General features: G+C 34.1%; 1 protein-coding gene across 1 annotated transcript in view; it reads right to left on the bottom strand.

The window, feature by feature from the left end:
* Positions 1-17208, bottom strand: part of ITGB8 (integrin subunit beta 8) — an 83075-nt gene that overhangs the window by 33292 nt on the left and 32575 nt on the right. Inside the window, exons 4-6 of the mRNA XM_007089073.3 lie at positions 3421-3667; positions 1921-2086; positions 1164-1322 (exon numbers count right to left, since the gene is read on the bottom strand). Coding sequence (XP_007089135.1) covers positions 1164-1322; positions 1921-2086; positions 3421-3667 — 572 coding nt within the window. The remainder of the gene's footprint in view (positions 1-1163; positions 1323-1920; positions 2087-3420; positions 3668-17208) is intronic.

Genomic DNA, 17208 nt, shown 5'->3' with positions numbered 1-17208 from the left:
ACATCTGTCAGGTAGCCATGAACTACTAGCTGGAGGTAGTTTGTGTTTTTAAGATTACATTTGGCTTTGTTCCTTTAGATGATATCGTATCTTTCAAAACTGGGCAGCATGAAAATCAATGTGGAACAGGAAATGAGGGTGGTGATGTCTAGTCTGATTCTGAGGCTTGGCAGATTTCTATTCTTAAGTTCATTACTACGAATGACATAAATATACACACATGTATTTTTTGATGATTCATGTATATTATTTTTAATTGGCTACTATGTTCTTAGGACATAAATAGTTAAGTTTTTTGGATCTAACTACTTAATGAACAGAACTGTCGGATTTTTTTTCCTATAAAACCAGGGGAAAAAAATATGTAGACACTGGGATACCAAGATCTGAGTAAGTTGGAAGCTCTGTTCTAACATTGTGTATAAATAAGTTTGTATCAGAAATAAATGATGCTTCATACAGTTGATTTTCCACATGTAGAGTAGCTAATGCTGGGAAAGATGTGGTTCTAGGAGATTGTATTAAGTACATGATTCAGAGCTGAAGCTAATCCTCAGGAAGCAATCCAGTTATCCACTGATTTAAAAAAAGATCCCCTAAATATAGATAAGCTTCAGAGGGAAGGTGTGAGGTCCAGAATATTGAAAGCCAACCTTGTTTTATTCCTTTTTTTCTTAGTCTGTATTTAGTTCTCCCTATTATACTGTGAGGATTCTTCAGGCCAAATACACTTTTCTTACCAATCCTTAATATTGTTTTTAGATACCCACTATGCAGATCCAGTTGTTTTTAATATAAAGCAAAAAGTGTATACATATATATGTATACACACACACACACACATATACACACACACACACACACACATATACACACGTTTCCTTTTAATGTTATTTAATTCCATACACAGTAAGCTCCTATATCACTTTCATTTTAGCATATCAGAGACTCAGCTACTAGATGTTGTTAAAGTGTTTTAGTCTTAATATATCAATCAGCATTTACCGATTGCATTATTACATAACTTTTCTCTCATGGTGTATCCTAACTCTGGATCATGCCCATTCAGGTAATTTCTTGGTACAAGAACAGGTGAATTGTCAATTTAAACCTATATCTTGGCCAAAAGAATCATAACTACTAAGAATCTATTGCTATGTTACCATGCTTGTAGATCTGACGTAGATGTTGTTTTTCAGATGGCAGTTTCCGTCATTTGGCACCACTATGCCTGCCAATTTGCTATCAAGAGCAAGATGAGATGTCTGATCTGTCATCACCAGCAGCAATCTTTTAGCTTCTTTTCGCCATCCAATATGACTCTTAAAATAAACATGTAATTAGATCTTGTACCATACCATAGATCTGTACTGTGGTCTCGATCTCAAGAAATGTAAAGTTGGGAATTTAACAAACATTAAGTCAGGCTAGAATGATGTGTGTAAATACAATGCTGTTTCCTAAATAGCACTACCTTTTATTTGTATACCCTCTATTTTACCATAGCCATTTGACTGCACATCTCACAGCTAGAGATTTCTGGCACTCCCCCAGAGGAAGAACAAGCCAGGGCTACAAAGTGCAGAGCACCAACACAGTGTGAGTAGGAAAACAGGCTATTTCGGGCTCTTCTTTGGAAAGTGGTAAGTGAAAAAGAGTAGCCCTTTTGGAAAGGATTTTCCAAGTGTGTAAGTTATTCTTTCCCTTTTATATTTTCCTATTTATTCCCTATTATTCCCTCTCCCAATTTAGCCCCTCTGTCCTGAACACATACCAAAATGAATAACACTGGTGACAAGTAAGAGTCAGAAGAATGTATTCTTCTATATTATGTTCTGACTCTATACACCAAAGAGGAAAAAAAAATATTAAATTCTTGGGGAATTTTGTATCTGAGCAAAATGATATGAAACTTCTTACCTCACAGACAGCTGCCTGAAGCATGGCATCAAAACCTCCTTCAGGTGTATCTATATTTCCGGAGATCTTTTGTCTGTGAACTGCTTTTTCAAACTCAGTAATGTTCTCTGTCAAAGATAGTACATGGATATATCCATGGGGAGGCATACAGTCTAAATTGTAGTCGCTGTGTAAAAAAAGAAGAAATGCAAATTCTATTTTGCTATGCTTCATTCAAAGATCCAAAATACTACTCACAGTAAAATTGTGTGGTTTGGTGTAAAAAAAGAACATAGAATAATTTTTTTGCCAAGGAACTTTTATTAGAGAAAAGCAGTACTTTATAAAATCACAGAAAAGTTCAATACTGTTGGATGTTTCTTTGCAAGTAGGAAATAGGAATATAATGGTTTGGTATCCAAAAACTAAAGACTAAACGTGTTCAATATAGGACACCTACAGAGCTTTTGTTATGCTAATATGCATGGCTAGTTTTTAAGAGGAGATAAGAATTTGCAGTGCTTTCCTATCATATTTGACCATGGAATAGTTGAAAAACACTTTTTGGGAAATGTTTTTTTAGGAACTTAGTGAAAACATTATACCATTGTTTGATATTTAAAATATTATGCTAGTTTTTAAAGTGATAATTGGGGTGAAAGTATCAATGAATCATGAAAGTTTATTAAAATTGTTTTGAGAATCCCATGATGTCCCCCAAAGTGCGAACAATTTCTCAGGCACATGCACGTTCAGGAGAAGGTGCACACAGCTCCATGAGGAGATGCATCCGTTACAACAGTTAGCAGAGTTGTTTGGGCAGATTAGAGTGTACACTCTAAAGTGATCTGGGCAGATTATGGAAATAGGAAAGATGTTAAAATGAAATGTTATATTAACGAAGAACTGAACATATTTCTCTCTCAGCACTCGACAGGATAATTAGGATACTGTGTGAGAAACTTTTATTTTTAAGGTTAGTTCTTGTTTCATAGTGGAGCATATGCTATTTAGAATCAGAGTTTCAAAATGATAAGAAAAGAGGCTCTTTCAGCAGAGCTTTCTTTGAAGTCACATCTTAAACAACAAAATTACAAACCTAGTCACAACACAGTAAAGGAAAGACAGTGGCAGTACTGGCAATATAAGCACTTTAAATTTGACCAACCTTCATTTAACAAATTTGGAGCAATCAAAAAGGACAAAAACAGAATTCTCAAACAGGTATTGCTATACATAGTAGCTACCTGAATATTGGGGTTTTGTCTAAAATTACTAATATTATTTGTAGGGTTTTTTTTGTGATAAAACTGAATCATATTTGAAAAAACATAAAACAAGAAGTCCCAAGTTATAAGCTCATAAGTTTTCGGATAAAAACATACTTCCTCTCCAAATATTTTCATTTCTCACTTAATAAAACAAATATAAAATTTAGTAAGTCATTTATATAAAAACAAATAGATTTTCTAAGAAAAAAATTAATTTGGCATTGTGAAATTCACATCAACCTCTAGATACCTGCATTGATTATGAATCCTTTCTGGGTGGATGCTAATGTATGGTGAAACTGTTTTATCAACATATGAGCCAAATCCAAGGCGGAAGTCACGGGAGAAATATGACATTTTTCTAGATAAATCATTTCCAACGGAATTTAATTTTTCAATATTATTATGCATTGATGCTGAGACATCAACCAGGTAATAAAGATCCACAGGGTATTTCTTCAGAGGATGAATTTTCAGCATAAAATTAGCTTCCGCTTCTAGTTCAAAGAAACACAAACGTCATATAATATTCATTTTAAACATTTCAGGATAAGCTCTCAATGAATCGGTTATATTTTATATACAGAACAACTACCACAAATTTGTACATAATGAATGAAGTTAGGAACATCCTGGAATAATTTTAAAACAGTTTGAAAACTTCATCAATTTATTTGTTTCCAGCTTCTACAATGGATTTGTCACAATTCTGTAGTGCAGAGATAATAACATATGGGCCAGTATAAATGCAATAGGAAATATATTGCCACATGAACCTGTGTTTCCCTTAGTATCTAGGAAAGCATAGCACAGTATAGCAAGTAGCATTCTGTCTCAAGAGTAGGTGGCTGTATTGGTTTGAAAGTGGCTTTTGGTTTGAGGGAAACTAGAAAGGCATCTTAAGAAAAGTTACCTCTCACTGTATGCAGATGCAAATTTATCCCTTTGGGTTAAGGCATATTTACATATGAGATGTGAAAACTCTAGTACTTAGCAGTATGTTAACCTATTCAAAATAAGTAGTATGTCATTATGAATTAGATAATGAGATTCTTCCCGACAGTTAATCGTGAGAAGGAACGAGACAGTGATCTAAAGAATGGTACCCAGCAGTTCCCCACTGGGCACCTGGGCAATGTAGGGAACACAATTTGTCTAATGCATAGTGGATACTTGATAAACATATGTTGAGGAGGGATCATGGAGGCCAAGGAACTAGATGAGAGGAGAGGGTCACCATGAGGAGAAATGTGGGAGCTTCCCAACAACTGTCTGCAGTGCAGTTTTATTTAATTCTCTATCCATTATCATTTGCTACAAGGACCTGTATCATTGTATATAAGGATATAGTACTCTATGGAGTTGGTAGTTCTGTAATTATTTTTAACTTATTTTTATTTATTATTTACTTATTTTATTTGAGTATAGTTGACACACAATGTTACATTAGTTTTAGGTGTACAACTTAGTGATTTGTCAAGTTTTTATGTTATGCTGTGTAGCTACCATCCGTACTGTTACATTGTTATTACAGTATTGACTGTATTCCTTATGCTGTGCCTTTTATTCCCATGACTTATTCATCCCATAATTGGAAGCCTGTAAGTATATGGTAAAAAGTCGTCAATTTAAATACAGGTAATTTGTGAATTTACATTTTTAAACAATAAAGTAAGTGCTTTGTAAGTCATTAAGTATCAGTGGAGAATAATTTGAGCAGAAAATTTTTTTAATAAACACCAATTTGTAAATACAATAGGTAGCCTGATCTACCTATCAAAAGAATACTCTAATTTATCAAATCATATTTTCAGAAGTAGCAATAATTTCTTGCAAATTATTTTATAAGTCAGATATTTTCAAGTCAGTTACAGAATGTATTCAAAATAATAAGGTTTTTCTGGCATGTAATAATAATGATGGGAGAAATTACTCATTACTAATTTGCCTGCATATGCTGGAAATCCCTTTACTGTAACACTCTTATTTTGGGTCCAAGCTTTTGGAAGGAGAATTTGGCATGTGAAGGCCACCCATCCCACTCCCTCACTCCTTCCCTTTAGGAGCTGGGCTGCCTCCAAAGAGCGTATATTCAGCTGTGCTTTCCCAATGTCTAGCGAGAATGCCTGTCCCTGTGGAAATGTCTTGCTCTTTGGATGGAGAGGTTCAATTCAGGAGAATGTCAGAAATCTAGACAGAGCCAAGTTGATAAGAAATAGAAATGGAACATAATTGGGGAGTGTGGTTCATGTGGTTTAATGTGTGGATCAGCTTCTTCCTTTTTTTTTTTTTTTATTTTTTACCAGTTGTGTAATTGTTTTTTAACTGTTGACTTGGGTATAAGCTGAAGACCTTAGGCACTGACCACATGGTATTTTCATCTTGGTGATCATTACAGTTTATTGTGTCTCTGTCTAAAGATGAAAGTCTGTGTGTTTTCATGGAGTTATTGAATAATGCCCTAGATATTTAGTGTATTGTGCAGGTTGTTATAAAGTTGGTTCGTTATCTTAGCCAACAGAATCTGCAAAGGCATAGTTCCTTAAAGGACTAAGATATTAGGGGAGGTCCAACCAAATGTTAGCCATACAAGAGCTCTCAGCATACAGTAGCTGCTCTTAGCCTTGCAAGCAAATCGTGGTCTCACTGGCCTCAGAGAAGATGGCTGTATAGAAGCCTTGCCAAATGGTCAGGGCTGGAGGGTTTAGGCTTCTCTAGCTTGATTTTGAAGTATATAGACCTCAGCTTGGGCTGAGGCCTCAGTAAGACAAGTTTCTAATAAAGGGGAAAAGAGACTCTTCCCACGCACAGGCTTTTTAGTCATTGCTGGAGAAAACAAACATTACCCCTTTTAAACTGCAAGGCATTTGAGGTTCCTGTAAGGTTCTAGTTGTCAGCTCAAGTAGGCAGCCCTAGATAGACTAATCCCAAATTTAAGTATTTAAGTATGTTAAGGAGGAGACTGAAGGGGCCATGCTTGGATTATTGTTTTTCCCATAAGCTTGAGATATTTCCATATATGCTTTCTAGCTGGGTTTTGGCTTCATTTATATAGGAGGAAGAAACATTCTCTTGGAGGTAGTAGAAATACCTTTTCATGGGGACATGGATACTGTGTCCCCATATAAAATCTCCACTCAGTTCATACTGGGGTGCCACCAACACAGGGCTCAAAAGACAGATGACATTAGAAATTTTGAATATAATGGATGAGAAAGAAACACATGTAAAAATAAGATTTGGTATCTGTGATCATCTTTGCTTTGAGGTTATCAATGTAGGCAGTAATGTCATAAATGCTACTCTGAGAGAGGTGGGTTCTTTTAGTGGCTAAGAGCTACTAAGTAACATAATCTACATAAAATATTTACTGCAGTATTTGGTACAATGTAAATATATATATATATATATATATGTGTATATATACACACACACATTAGTAATTATCATTATTACTATTACTAAATTATAAGCCTCATTAGGGTAAAAACTATTCATTTATCTCTGAAGCCTCTGGATTTGGTACATGCATAGGCACTCATAGATGTGTTTAACTAAACTACACTGAAGCACATTTTGATACAGCATTTCAAAAGGTCCACATATTTACCTTCCTGAGATGCTAATATCTATGACTTCTTTCCCACAGAGGAGGAAAGAATATCATCTGGCCCCAAATGTTTATGCTACTACTTATATTATTTCCAAGAAAGTTTCATTCTTATACCTTTTGAGATTCTAAAAGCTCAGATCCTTTCTTCTGTCAATTAACTTCAAAGGGAAGAAGTGAGTCTGTGACATAGAATAAGAAATAGGACTTGGGGGAAAGCTGAGACCTACTTAGAGCTATTGCCAGTATTGGTGTTAATAGTTCAAAGAATGAAAAGTAGTGAGAATGAGTTTTAAATCACTCAAATAATGGTGTTAACATCTCGGAAGATTTGGCTGAAACAACCATGATGGGACATTAAGAAAAGATAACTAAAAACGTTCTACATAAGATGAAATTGAAAAACTATAAGAAAATGTGGAAAACTAGCAGGAAGAAAGAAGAGCCAATTTCTTGTACTTGGGTGGGGGAAGAAGGCCCCAGAATGAGATGGGTTTGAAACATCAAGGCACAGACTCCAGCACGTTTCTGAATTTCTGTGGGGGATAAAATAAGGGATTGTGCCAAGGGGTAGAGGGGAAAAGAATGAATGACTTCTATATTTTTTATGGTTAATTTTTTTTAATTTAAGAAGAATACCTGAAAAATCTTATATTTTAAATTAAGCTACACTAAATTAAAGGGATTTTTTTTTACAATACAAAAATAAATTAATGTTGAAACATTTTCTTAAGTTAGTGAGGTATAGATTATACTTATCCTTATCATATACATTATATTACTTCTGAAGTAGAATTAGAGGATTTCTTTCTCTCTCCTACCTTCCTAAAGATTTCATTTCAGTGTTCTTAGGGAACATCAAGTAGGATCAGTAGCTTCTGTTACTATTTTTCCATAAGATTGATAGGTAAAAATAAGAAAAAAAGTATAGTTTAAGAAGTAAAAAGTAAAAGAAAGTGTCACTTTTAAATTTTTAAAATTTTAAAGATTCAATAATATATATTACATATATTAAATATACAATAGAATCCTAACATTGTTTAAAAAGTTTAGTTAGTATATGATATAATAGAAGTATTCATGAAAAAAATTTTAGATTCTTAATAGATGCTACATTGAACATAATGAATTTTATAAGATAAGAATATGTGATTATAAATAAATCAAATCAATATCAATATTAAGGGATAAATTCATTTTACACTTAGGTATGCATTATATGTGTCATGGTAGAGAGGACTTTCATATCATGAGGAGTGATGTTTCTATATATCTGGAGTTGGTAAAGTGTAGCTTTATATGTTATGCTTCAAAGCTGGCATGTCAGGGTGCATGGGTGGCTCAGTCAGTTAAGCATCCAACTCTTGATTTTGGCTCAGGTCATGATCCCAGAGACATGGGATTGAGCCCTGAGTTGGGTCTGCGCTGACAGCACAGAGCCTGCTTGGGATTCTCTTTCCCACTCCCTCTGCTTCTCCCCTGAGCTCTCTCCCAAAATAAATAAATGAACTTAAAACAAAACAAAACAAAACAACTGGTGCCATGTGCATTTATTTTAAAGGTTATTTCTGCACTGTCAGCACAGAGCCCAATGTGGGAATCAATCTCATGAACTGTGAGATCATGACCTAAGCTGAAATCAAGAGTCTGATGTTTAACTGACTAAAGCACCCAGGTGCCCCATCATATGCATTTTTTAGATGAACTTATTAAATGTAATTTAATAATTACTTGTTGTATATGTATATTATAATACAGAGTTCTGTCATAGCTATGTTGGAAAGATGGCTTACACCCATTAGACAATTACACTAATTTGCATACAGAAATCCAAATAGTAGTGGGAAACTAAACAGAATCAAGCCCCATAGTGATTGACATAGACATTAAGCATGTCTCTTTTCACTCTTCTACTCCCCATACTGCCTTCAGTGACCTTAGTTAAGAACTCACGTTGAGGTCTCCCACATCTTTATCCAACCTGTACCTCCTGCTGAACTTCAGCTTCAAATACAGTAAGTCACTACCTCAAATTAAGATGTCTCAGTTTGAACTCAGTACCAACCTTCCACAGAAGGCAGCCATACCTCTCACCTTGTTACTTAAGCCACAGCTCCAGTGTCTCCTTGCTCATCAATCACCAACCCCTGGGCATGCTAATGAGAGACATTATCTCTCATGCCTGTCCATTTTTCTCCTGCCTCATCACCATTACTATCATTGTTTATCTATAGCACTGAAACTGTTACCCACCTTCTGAACTGTTAATTTTTAGTCTCAGGAAGAATCAACCACCATTATATATACAAAAAGGAACAAACTAAATTTAAATTCATTTAAATGTATATATTTAAGTGTAACACAATAATAGAAAAAAAATTCACCTTATAATTTTCAAATCCCGAGTATTTAAAACAGAGAAAGACATTTTGAGAGGATATAGTCATATTTATTTGAGGCAAATAATATATGATAAGCTTCATGTATAAGCTACTGAAAATTAATGTTCAGTTAGAAAAACAGGAAAATTTGTATGAAAGGCAAATCACACACACACAAAAAGAACTAAAGATGGTTAAAATAAGCTTAGGAAAAATGTTGCAGCTTTTTAATTCTAGGATAAAGGGAAAAGAAAACAGCTAACAGACGAGTTACATGTAAAAATTTAAGAGATTAAAAAGAATGAAAAGGCAAGGTTGACTCTGAAAGCCTTAACTGGACATCCATTTTTCTTATAAATAACCTGATAATATACATTGGGAACCTAAATAAATTTAGGTAAATCTATTTATAAGAATTTATCCTATATGAATATTCTATTTTATACAAAGATACATGCATAATGAGTATCACTGAAGATTTGCTTTAAAAACCTTCATTCAAATCGGATTGGGATTGTCTTATTTATTGATTCATTTGGATTTGTTACATTTATAGAGTATGTTTATAGAAAACTGCCATTGCTGTAATATTGTCTTCCTTTTTTTTTAATTTAAATTTTAGTTAACTTACAGGGCAATATTAGTTTGAGAAGTAGAATGCAGTGCACCCAGTGCTCATCACAAGTGCTCTCCTTAGTAGCCATCACCCATCTAGCCCATCTCCCAGCCACTTCCCTCCATGAAACCACAGTTTGTTCTCTATCATTAGGAGTCTCTTGTGGTTTGTTTCCCTCTATTCTCTCTGCCCCCCATATGTTCATCTGTTTGTTCCTTAAATTCCACATAGGAATGAAATCATATGGAATTTGTCCTTCTTGATTGACTTATTTCGTTTAGCGTAACACATTCTAGCTCTATCCACATCCTTGCAAATGGGAAGATTTTATTCTTTTTGATGGCTGAGTAATATTCCTCCCTCTCTCTCTCTCCCTCTCTCTCTCTATATATATATTTACCACCACATCTTCTTTATCCATTCATCAGTCAATGGACATTTGGGTTTTCTCCATAGTTTGGTTATTGTTGATAATGTTGCTATAAACATTGGGGTTTGAGTACTTCTTCAAATCTATATTTTTGTATTTTTGGGGTAAATACCTAATAGTGCAATTGCTAGACTGTAAGGTTGTTCTATATCTGGTTTTTTGAGGAACCTCCATACTGCTCTCCAGAGTGGCTGTACCACTTTGCATTCCTACCAACAGTGTAAGAGGGTTCCCCTTTCTCCACACCCTCACCAACACCTGTTGTTTCTTGTGTTGTTAATTTTAGCCTTTCTGAAAGGTGTAGATAGTATCTCATTGTGATTTTGATTTGTATTTCTCTGATGATGAGTGATGTTAAGCATCTTTTCATGTATCTGTTGGCCATTTCTTTGGAAAAGTGTCTATTCATGTCTTTTGCACAGTTCTTAACTGGATTATTTGTTTTTTGGGTGTTGAGTTTGTTAAGTTCTTTATAGATTTTGGATGCGAACCCTTTTTCAGACATATCATTTGCAAATATCTTCTCCCGTTCAATAGGCTTCCTTTTAGTTTTGTTCACTGTTTCCTTCGCTGTGCAGAATTTTTTTTCTTGCTGAAGTCCCAATAGTTCATGTTTGCTTTTGTTTCCCTTGCCTTCAGCAATGTGCCTAATAAGAAGTAGCTCTGGCTGATGTCAAAGTGGTTGCTGCCTGTGTTCTCCTGTAAGATTTTGATGGCTTCTCGTCTCACATTTAAGTCTTTCATCGATTTAATTTTTGAGTATGGTGTAAGAAAGTGATCCAATTTCATTCTTCTGCATGTTGCCCTCTAGTTTTCCCAACACCATTTGTTGAAGAGACTCTTTTTTCCATTGGATATTCTTTCCTGCTTTGTTGAAGATGAGTTGACCATGTAGTTGTGGGTCCACTTCTGGGTTTTCTTCTTTGCTCCATTGATCTATGTATCTGTTTTTGTGCCAGTACTATACTGTTTTGATGACTATTACTTTGTATTATAGCTTGAAATCTGGAATAGTGATGCCTCCAGTTTTGTTTTTCTTTTTTAGGATTGCTTTGGTTATTCAGGGTCTTTTGTGGTTCCATACAAATTTTAGGATTGTTTGTTCTAGCTCTGTGAAAAATGCTGCTAGTATTTTGATAGTGATTGTATTTAATGTGTAGATTGATTTGAGTAGTACAGACATTTTAACAATGTTTGTTCTTCCAATCCATGAGCATGAAATGCTTTCCATTTCTTTATGTACTCTTCAATTTCTTTCATAAGTGTTCTTGTAGTTTTCAGAGTACAAATCTTTTATCTTTTTAGCTAGGTTTATTTCTGGGTATCTTATTGTTTTTGGTACATTTGCAAATGGGATCTATTCCTTGATTTCTTTTTCTGCTGCTTCTTTATTGGTGTATAGAAATGCAACAGGTTTCTGCATGTTGATTTTATATCCTGCAGCTTTGCTCAATTCATGTATTAGTTCTAGCAAATTTTTGGTTTCAGGTTTTCTACATAGAGTTATCATGTCATCTGCAAATAGTGAAAGTTTGGCTTTTCCCTGGTGGATTTGGATACTTTTATTTCTTTTTGTTGTCTGATTGCAAAGGTTACAACTTCCAGTACTGTATTAAATAGTAGTGGTGAGAGTGGACATCCCTGTCTTGTTCCTGACCATAGGGGAAAGGATCTGTTTTTCCCATTGTGGATGATATTAGCTGTGGGTCTTTAGTATATGGCCTTTATGACGTTGAGGTATGTTTCATCTATCCCTACTTTGTTTAGGGTTTATATCAAGAACACTTACTATATTTTGTCAAATACTTTTTCTGCATCTATTGACAGGATCATATGGTTCTTATCCTTTCTTTTATTAATGTGATGTATCACCTTGACTGATTTGTGAATATTGAACTAGTCCTGCAGCCCAGGAATAAATCCCTCTTGATCATGGTGAATAATTATTTTAATGTACTGTTGAATTCATTTTGCTAGTATCTTGTTGAGAATTTTTGCATCCTTATTCATTTTGGCCTATAAGTCTCCTTTTTAGTGGAGTCTTTGTCTGGTTTTGGAATCAAGGTAATGGTGGCTTCATAGAATGGGTTTGGAGGTTTCCTTTCTATTTCTATCTTTTGAAACATTATGAGAAGAATAGGTATTAACTCTTCTTTAAAAGTCTGGTAGAATTCCCTTGGGAAGCCATTTGGCCCTGGACTCTTGTTTGTTGAGAGATTTTATTATTACTGAATCATTCTCATTTTTTAGTTATGGTTCTGTTCAAGTTTTTCTGTTTCTTCCAGTTTTCATTTTTGGTAGTTTGTGAGTATTTGGGAATTTGTCCATTTCTTCTACATTTTCCAGTTTGTTGGCATATAATTTTTCAAAGTATTCTAATTGTATTTCTGTGGTGTTGGTTGTGATCTCTCCTCTTTCATTTGTGATTTTATCTATTTGGGTTCTTTCTCTTTCATTTTGATAAGTCTTTCCAGGGGTTTATTAATTTTGTTTATTTTTTCAAAGAACCAGCTCTTAGTTTCATTGATCTGTTCTGTTGTGTGTTTTTTTTTCCTTCTATATCATTTATTTCTGCTCTGATCTTTATTATTCCCCTTCCTCTGCTGGCTTTCGACTTTATTTGATAGTTTTTTGTTTTTATTTTTGTCTGTTTTTCTAGTTTTACATAGCCTAAGGTTAGGCTATGTATTTGGGACATTTCTGGAAAATTTTGGTTTCAGGTTTTCTACATAGAGTATCATGTCATCTGAATTGCAATATACTTCCCTCTTAGGACTGCCTTTGCTGCATTCCAAAGGGTTTAGACTGTCGTATTTTCATTTTCATTGGCTTCCATGTATTTTTTTTTATTTCTTCTTTAATTTCCTGGTTAACCCATTCATTCTTTAGTAGATGTTCTTTAACCTCATATATTTGAGGGCTTTCCAAATTTTTCTGGTGGTCGACTTCAAATTTTATAGTGCTGTGATCTGAAAACATGCATGGTATGATCTCTGTCTTTTTGTACTTGTTGAGGGTTGATTTATGACACAGTGTGCGATCTATTCTGGAGAATGTTCCATGTGCACTCAAGAAGAATGTGTATTCTGCTTTAGATGAAATGTTCTGAATATATTTGTTAAGTCCATTCGTTAAGTCCAGTGTGTTATTCAAAGCCATTGCTTCCTTGTTGATTTTCTACTTCAATGTTCTATCCATTGCTGTGAGTGGGGTGTTAAAGTCCCACACTATTATTGGATTATTATCAGTGTGTTTATGTTTGTTATTAATTGGTTTATATATTTGGTTTCCTTCAAGTTGGGGGCATAAATATTTACAAGTGTTAGATCTTCTTGATGGATAGACCGTGAATTACAATATAATGCCTTTCTTCATCTCTTGTTACAGTCTTTTGTTTTAAAATCTAGTTTGTCGGATATAAGTATGGCTACTCCAGCTTTCTATTGATGTCCATTAGCATGACAGATGGTTCTCCATCCCCTCACTTTGAATCTGCAGGTGTCTTTAGGTCTAAAATGAGTCTCTTACAGGCAGCATAAAGACAGATCTTCTTTTTTTAACTATTCTGATACCCTATGTCTTTTGATTGGAGCATTTAATCCATTTTCATTCAGAGTAAGTATTGAAATATATGAATTTAGTACCATTGTGTTACCTATGGAGTTGATATTTCTGGTGATGCTCTATGGTCCTTTCTAGTCTTTGTTGCTTTTTTTTTTTCCTCCACTCAGAGTTCCCCTTAAAATTTATCGTAGTTCTGGTTTAGTGGTCACAAACTCTTTTAGTTTTTGTTTGTCTGGGACCTTTTTATTTCTCCTATTCTGAATGATGGCCTTGCTGGATAGAGTGTTCTTGGCTGCATATTTTTTCACATTCTGCACACTGAATATCTTTTGCAACTCCTTTCTGGCCTGCCATGTTTCTGTGGACAGATCTGTTGCAAACCTGATCTGTCTTCCCCTGTAGGTTAAGGGCTTTTTTTTTCCCCTTGCTGCTTTCAGGATTCTTTCCTTGTCTGTGTATTTTGTGAATTTGACTATGATATGTATTAGAGATAATGAGCTTTTGTTGCATTTAATGAGAGTTCTCTGTGCTTCTTGACTTTTGATGTCTGTCACCCTCCCCAAATTACAGAAGGTTTCAGCAATAATTTACTCACATAAACTTTTGCCCCTTTTTCTCTCTTTTTGTCTTCTGGGATTCCTGTGATACAAATGTTATTACATTTTAATAAATCACTGAATTTCCTAAGTCTGTCTTCATGATCCCTGATCTTTGCTTCCCTCTTGTTTGAGCTTCATTATTTTGCATAATTTTATCTTCTCTATTGTTCTTTCACTCCTCTGCCTTATCCATCCTCATTTTTATGGCCTCCATTTGGGTTTGCATCTTGGTTATAGTATTTTTAATTTTGGCCTGACTAGATTTTAGTTCTTTTATCTCTGCAGGAAGGGACTCTCTGGTGTCTTCTATGCTTTTTTCAACCCCAGCTACTATCCTTAAAATCATTGTTTTAAATTCTAGTTCTGACACCTTACTTACATTTGCATTGATTAAATCTCTGGTCATAATTTCTTCCTGTTCTTTCTTTTGAGGGGAATTCCTCCATCTTGTCATTTTGGAGGAAGAAACAACAACAGTAATAATAGAATGAAATAAAAATTGAAAAATTAAAAATAATTCCTTAGGTCCTAGATCCTGGGTGTGTTTTGGTTTGCTTGTTAAGAGAAGCTGCCACGTTCTTTCTCTCAAATTACGAAGATTGTTCTGTTAATCCTCAGATCAATTTCCTAGGTATCCAAAATGGTTTGATGTTGATCTAGCTGTGTTCAAGAGAAGAGAGAAGCCCAGGATCCCCTTACTACTCTGGCATCTTAACTCTTTCTGCCATAATATTGTCTTCCTAATCAGCAACATAAAATTCTTCTGCATTTATTCATATCTTCTAGGTAGCACAGTGGATCTTATACATTTTCTTTTTAAAGTTTATCCCTAGACAGTTTGTGTTTTAGGTTGCTGCTAGGAGTTTATCCTTTTTTAAATTATATTTAATATTATGTAAGAAATCCATTGATTTGAATATTTTAAAAAACCTGCCATTTAATTAATTAATTAATGTGCATATTTATATATTTATTTTAATATGCATACCTTATTTATATAACAAAGGCTGAGGTATTTTTTTTTATTCTTTTTTTTTTTAAGTAAACTCTAGGTCCAAGGTGGAGCTCAAACTCATGGCCCTGATCAAGAGTTGAATGCTTTGTGGACTGAGCCAGCTAGGTGCCCCTATTTTTTGTTTTCTATTTTAAAAATTATTTTTGGTTGATTTGCTTGGATTTATGAGATAGACATATGATGATAATTTTGCTTTATCTTCTAAAAATATTTATAACTCATATTTGGTTTTCTTGTCTAACTGCTTTTACATAAAACTTCCAGAAGGATTTTAATATATATTAAGGAACTATTCTTAAATTTTTATTTTGGCAGAATAGACACTAAATTTTATTGTATAATTTTTCAGCATCTGTTGAGATAACAAAACATGTATTTTTTCCTTTTGGCATTGTTTTTCTTATCACATATGGTTTAATGTGATTTCCTAATATGTTAAGGGTTTAATACTAGGGTTATGCTAACCTTGTACAAACTGAGTAGCTTCTAGGGCTTTTCTAAAACTAATGGAAGAGTTTATGTAGTACAGGGATAATGCATTTCCTAATGTTTGGGTGAACATTAAATCATTTATTCTGAAGAAAACATTTAGACCTAATGTGAGTATTTTATAATTTTATAATGTTATTAATTTCTTTGATCTTTTATTAGGTTTCTTAGGGCTCACTCCTTCTTGAGTCAATATTAGTCATGCATATGTTCCTTAAAATTACCTATATTATTAAGATTTATACACTTTACCACAGATTTTTGTGATTAATTTTTTCTTAATGGCTTTTTTCCCTTAATATTTGTTTCTCTGGCTATGATCTATATAACTGGGTTATTTACTTCTTTTCTTCTTTTCTTAATTAGCTATGCCAGCAATTTGTCTATTTATTGGACTTTAAAAAGAACTAGCTCTTGGATTTATACATTCATTTTCTTTTTTTATTTCTCTTTTTCATTTTGTTAATTTTTTTTCTTAACTTATTAATTCCTTCCCCTTGTTTTCCTTATGGCCTTTTTTTACTCCTATATCTTAATTTGGATGCTTAGTTAATTTTTGTTCATTCTTCTTTAATAATAAAAGTATTTAAAGATCTTAATTTTTCTGGGAGCAACTTTATTCACATCCCATGTATTTTTTTTTAATTTTTTTTTTTACATTTATTTTTGAGAGACAGAGAGAGACAGAGCACAAGTGGGGGAGGGGCAGAGAGAGAAGGAGACACAGAATTGGAAGCAGGCTCCAGGCTCTGAGCTGACAGCATAGAGCCCGACGTGGGGCTCGAACTCAAACTGTGAGATCATGACCTGAGCCGAAGTTGGATGCTTAACCAACTGAGCCACCTAGGTGCCCAACATCCCATGTATTTTGATGTCAGTTGTTGTTATTGTTATTATTAAATGGTCTATGACTAGAGTTTTGATTTATTCTTGGAGACAGACTTTATTTAGGAGAAACTTTTCTTTGTTATTTAATATTTGTTTATTCTCTTATACTGACTTCAAATATTATAGCACAATGTACACACATATTGACCTATAAAAATATTTTTCGCTTTTTGGAATTAAATATTCTTGCCTAAAATATGACTAATATCTAAAATTACTCCATGGCCTTTGAAAATGTTATTTTATATATCAAGAGCTATGGACCAATTTGTGTTCCCTCCAAATTTACATGTTGAATCCCTAAACCACAATGTGATGTTGTTTGGAGATGGAGCCTTTGGAGATAATTAGGTTTCGATGAGGTAATGAGGGTGGGGCCCTCGTAATGAGATTAGTGCCCTTATGGGAAGAGACACCAGAGACCTTCATCTCCATCTTCTTCTCTC

This window comes from Panthera tigris, chromosome A2 (genome assembly GCF_018350195.1).
Source record: "Panthera tigris isolate Pti1 chromosome A2, P.tigris_Pti1_mat1.1, whole genome shotgun sequence".
NCBI lineage: Eukaryota > Metazoa > Chordata > Mammalia > Carnivora > Felidae > Panthera > Panthera tigris.
The sequence above is the reverse complement of the archived record's forward strand: the minus strand, read 5'-3'. Positions and strand labels throughout refer to the sequence as shown.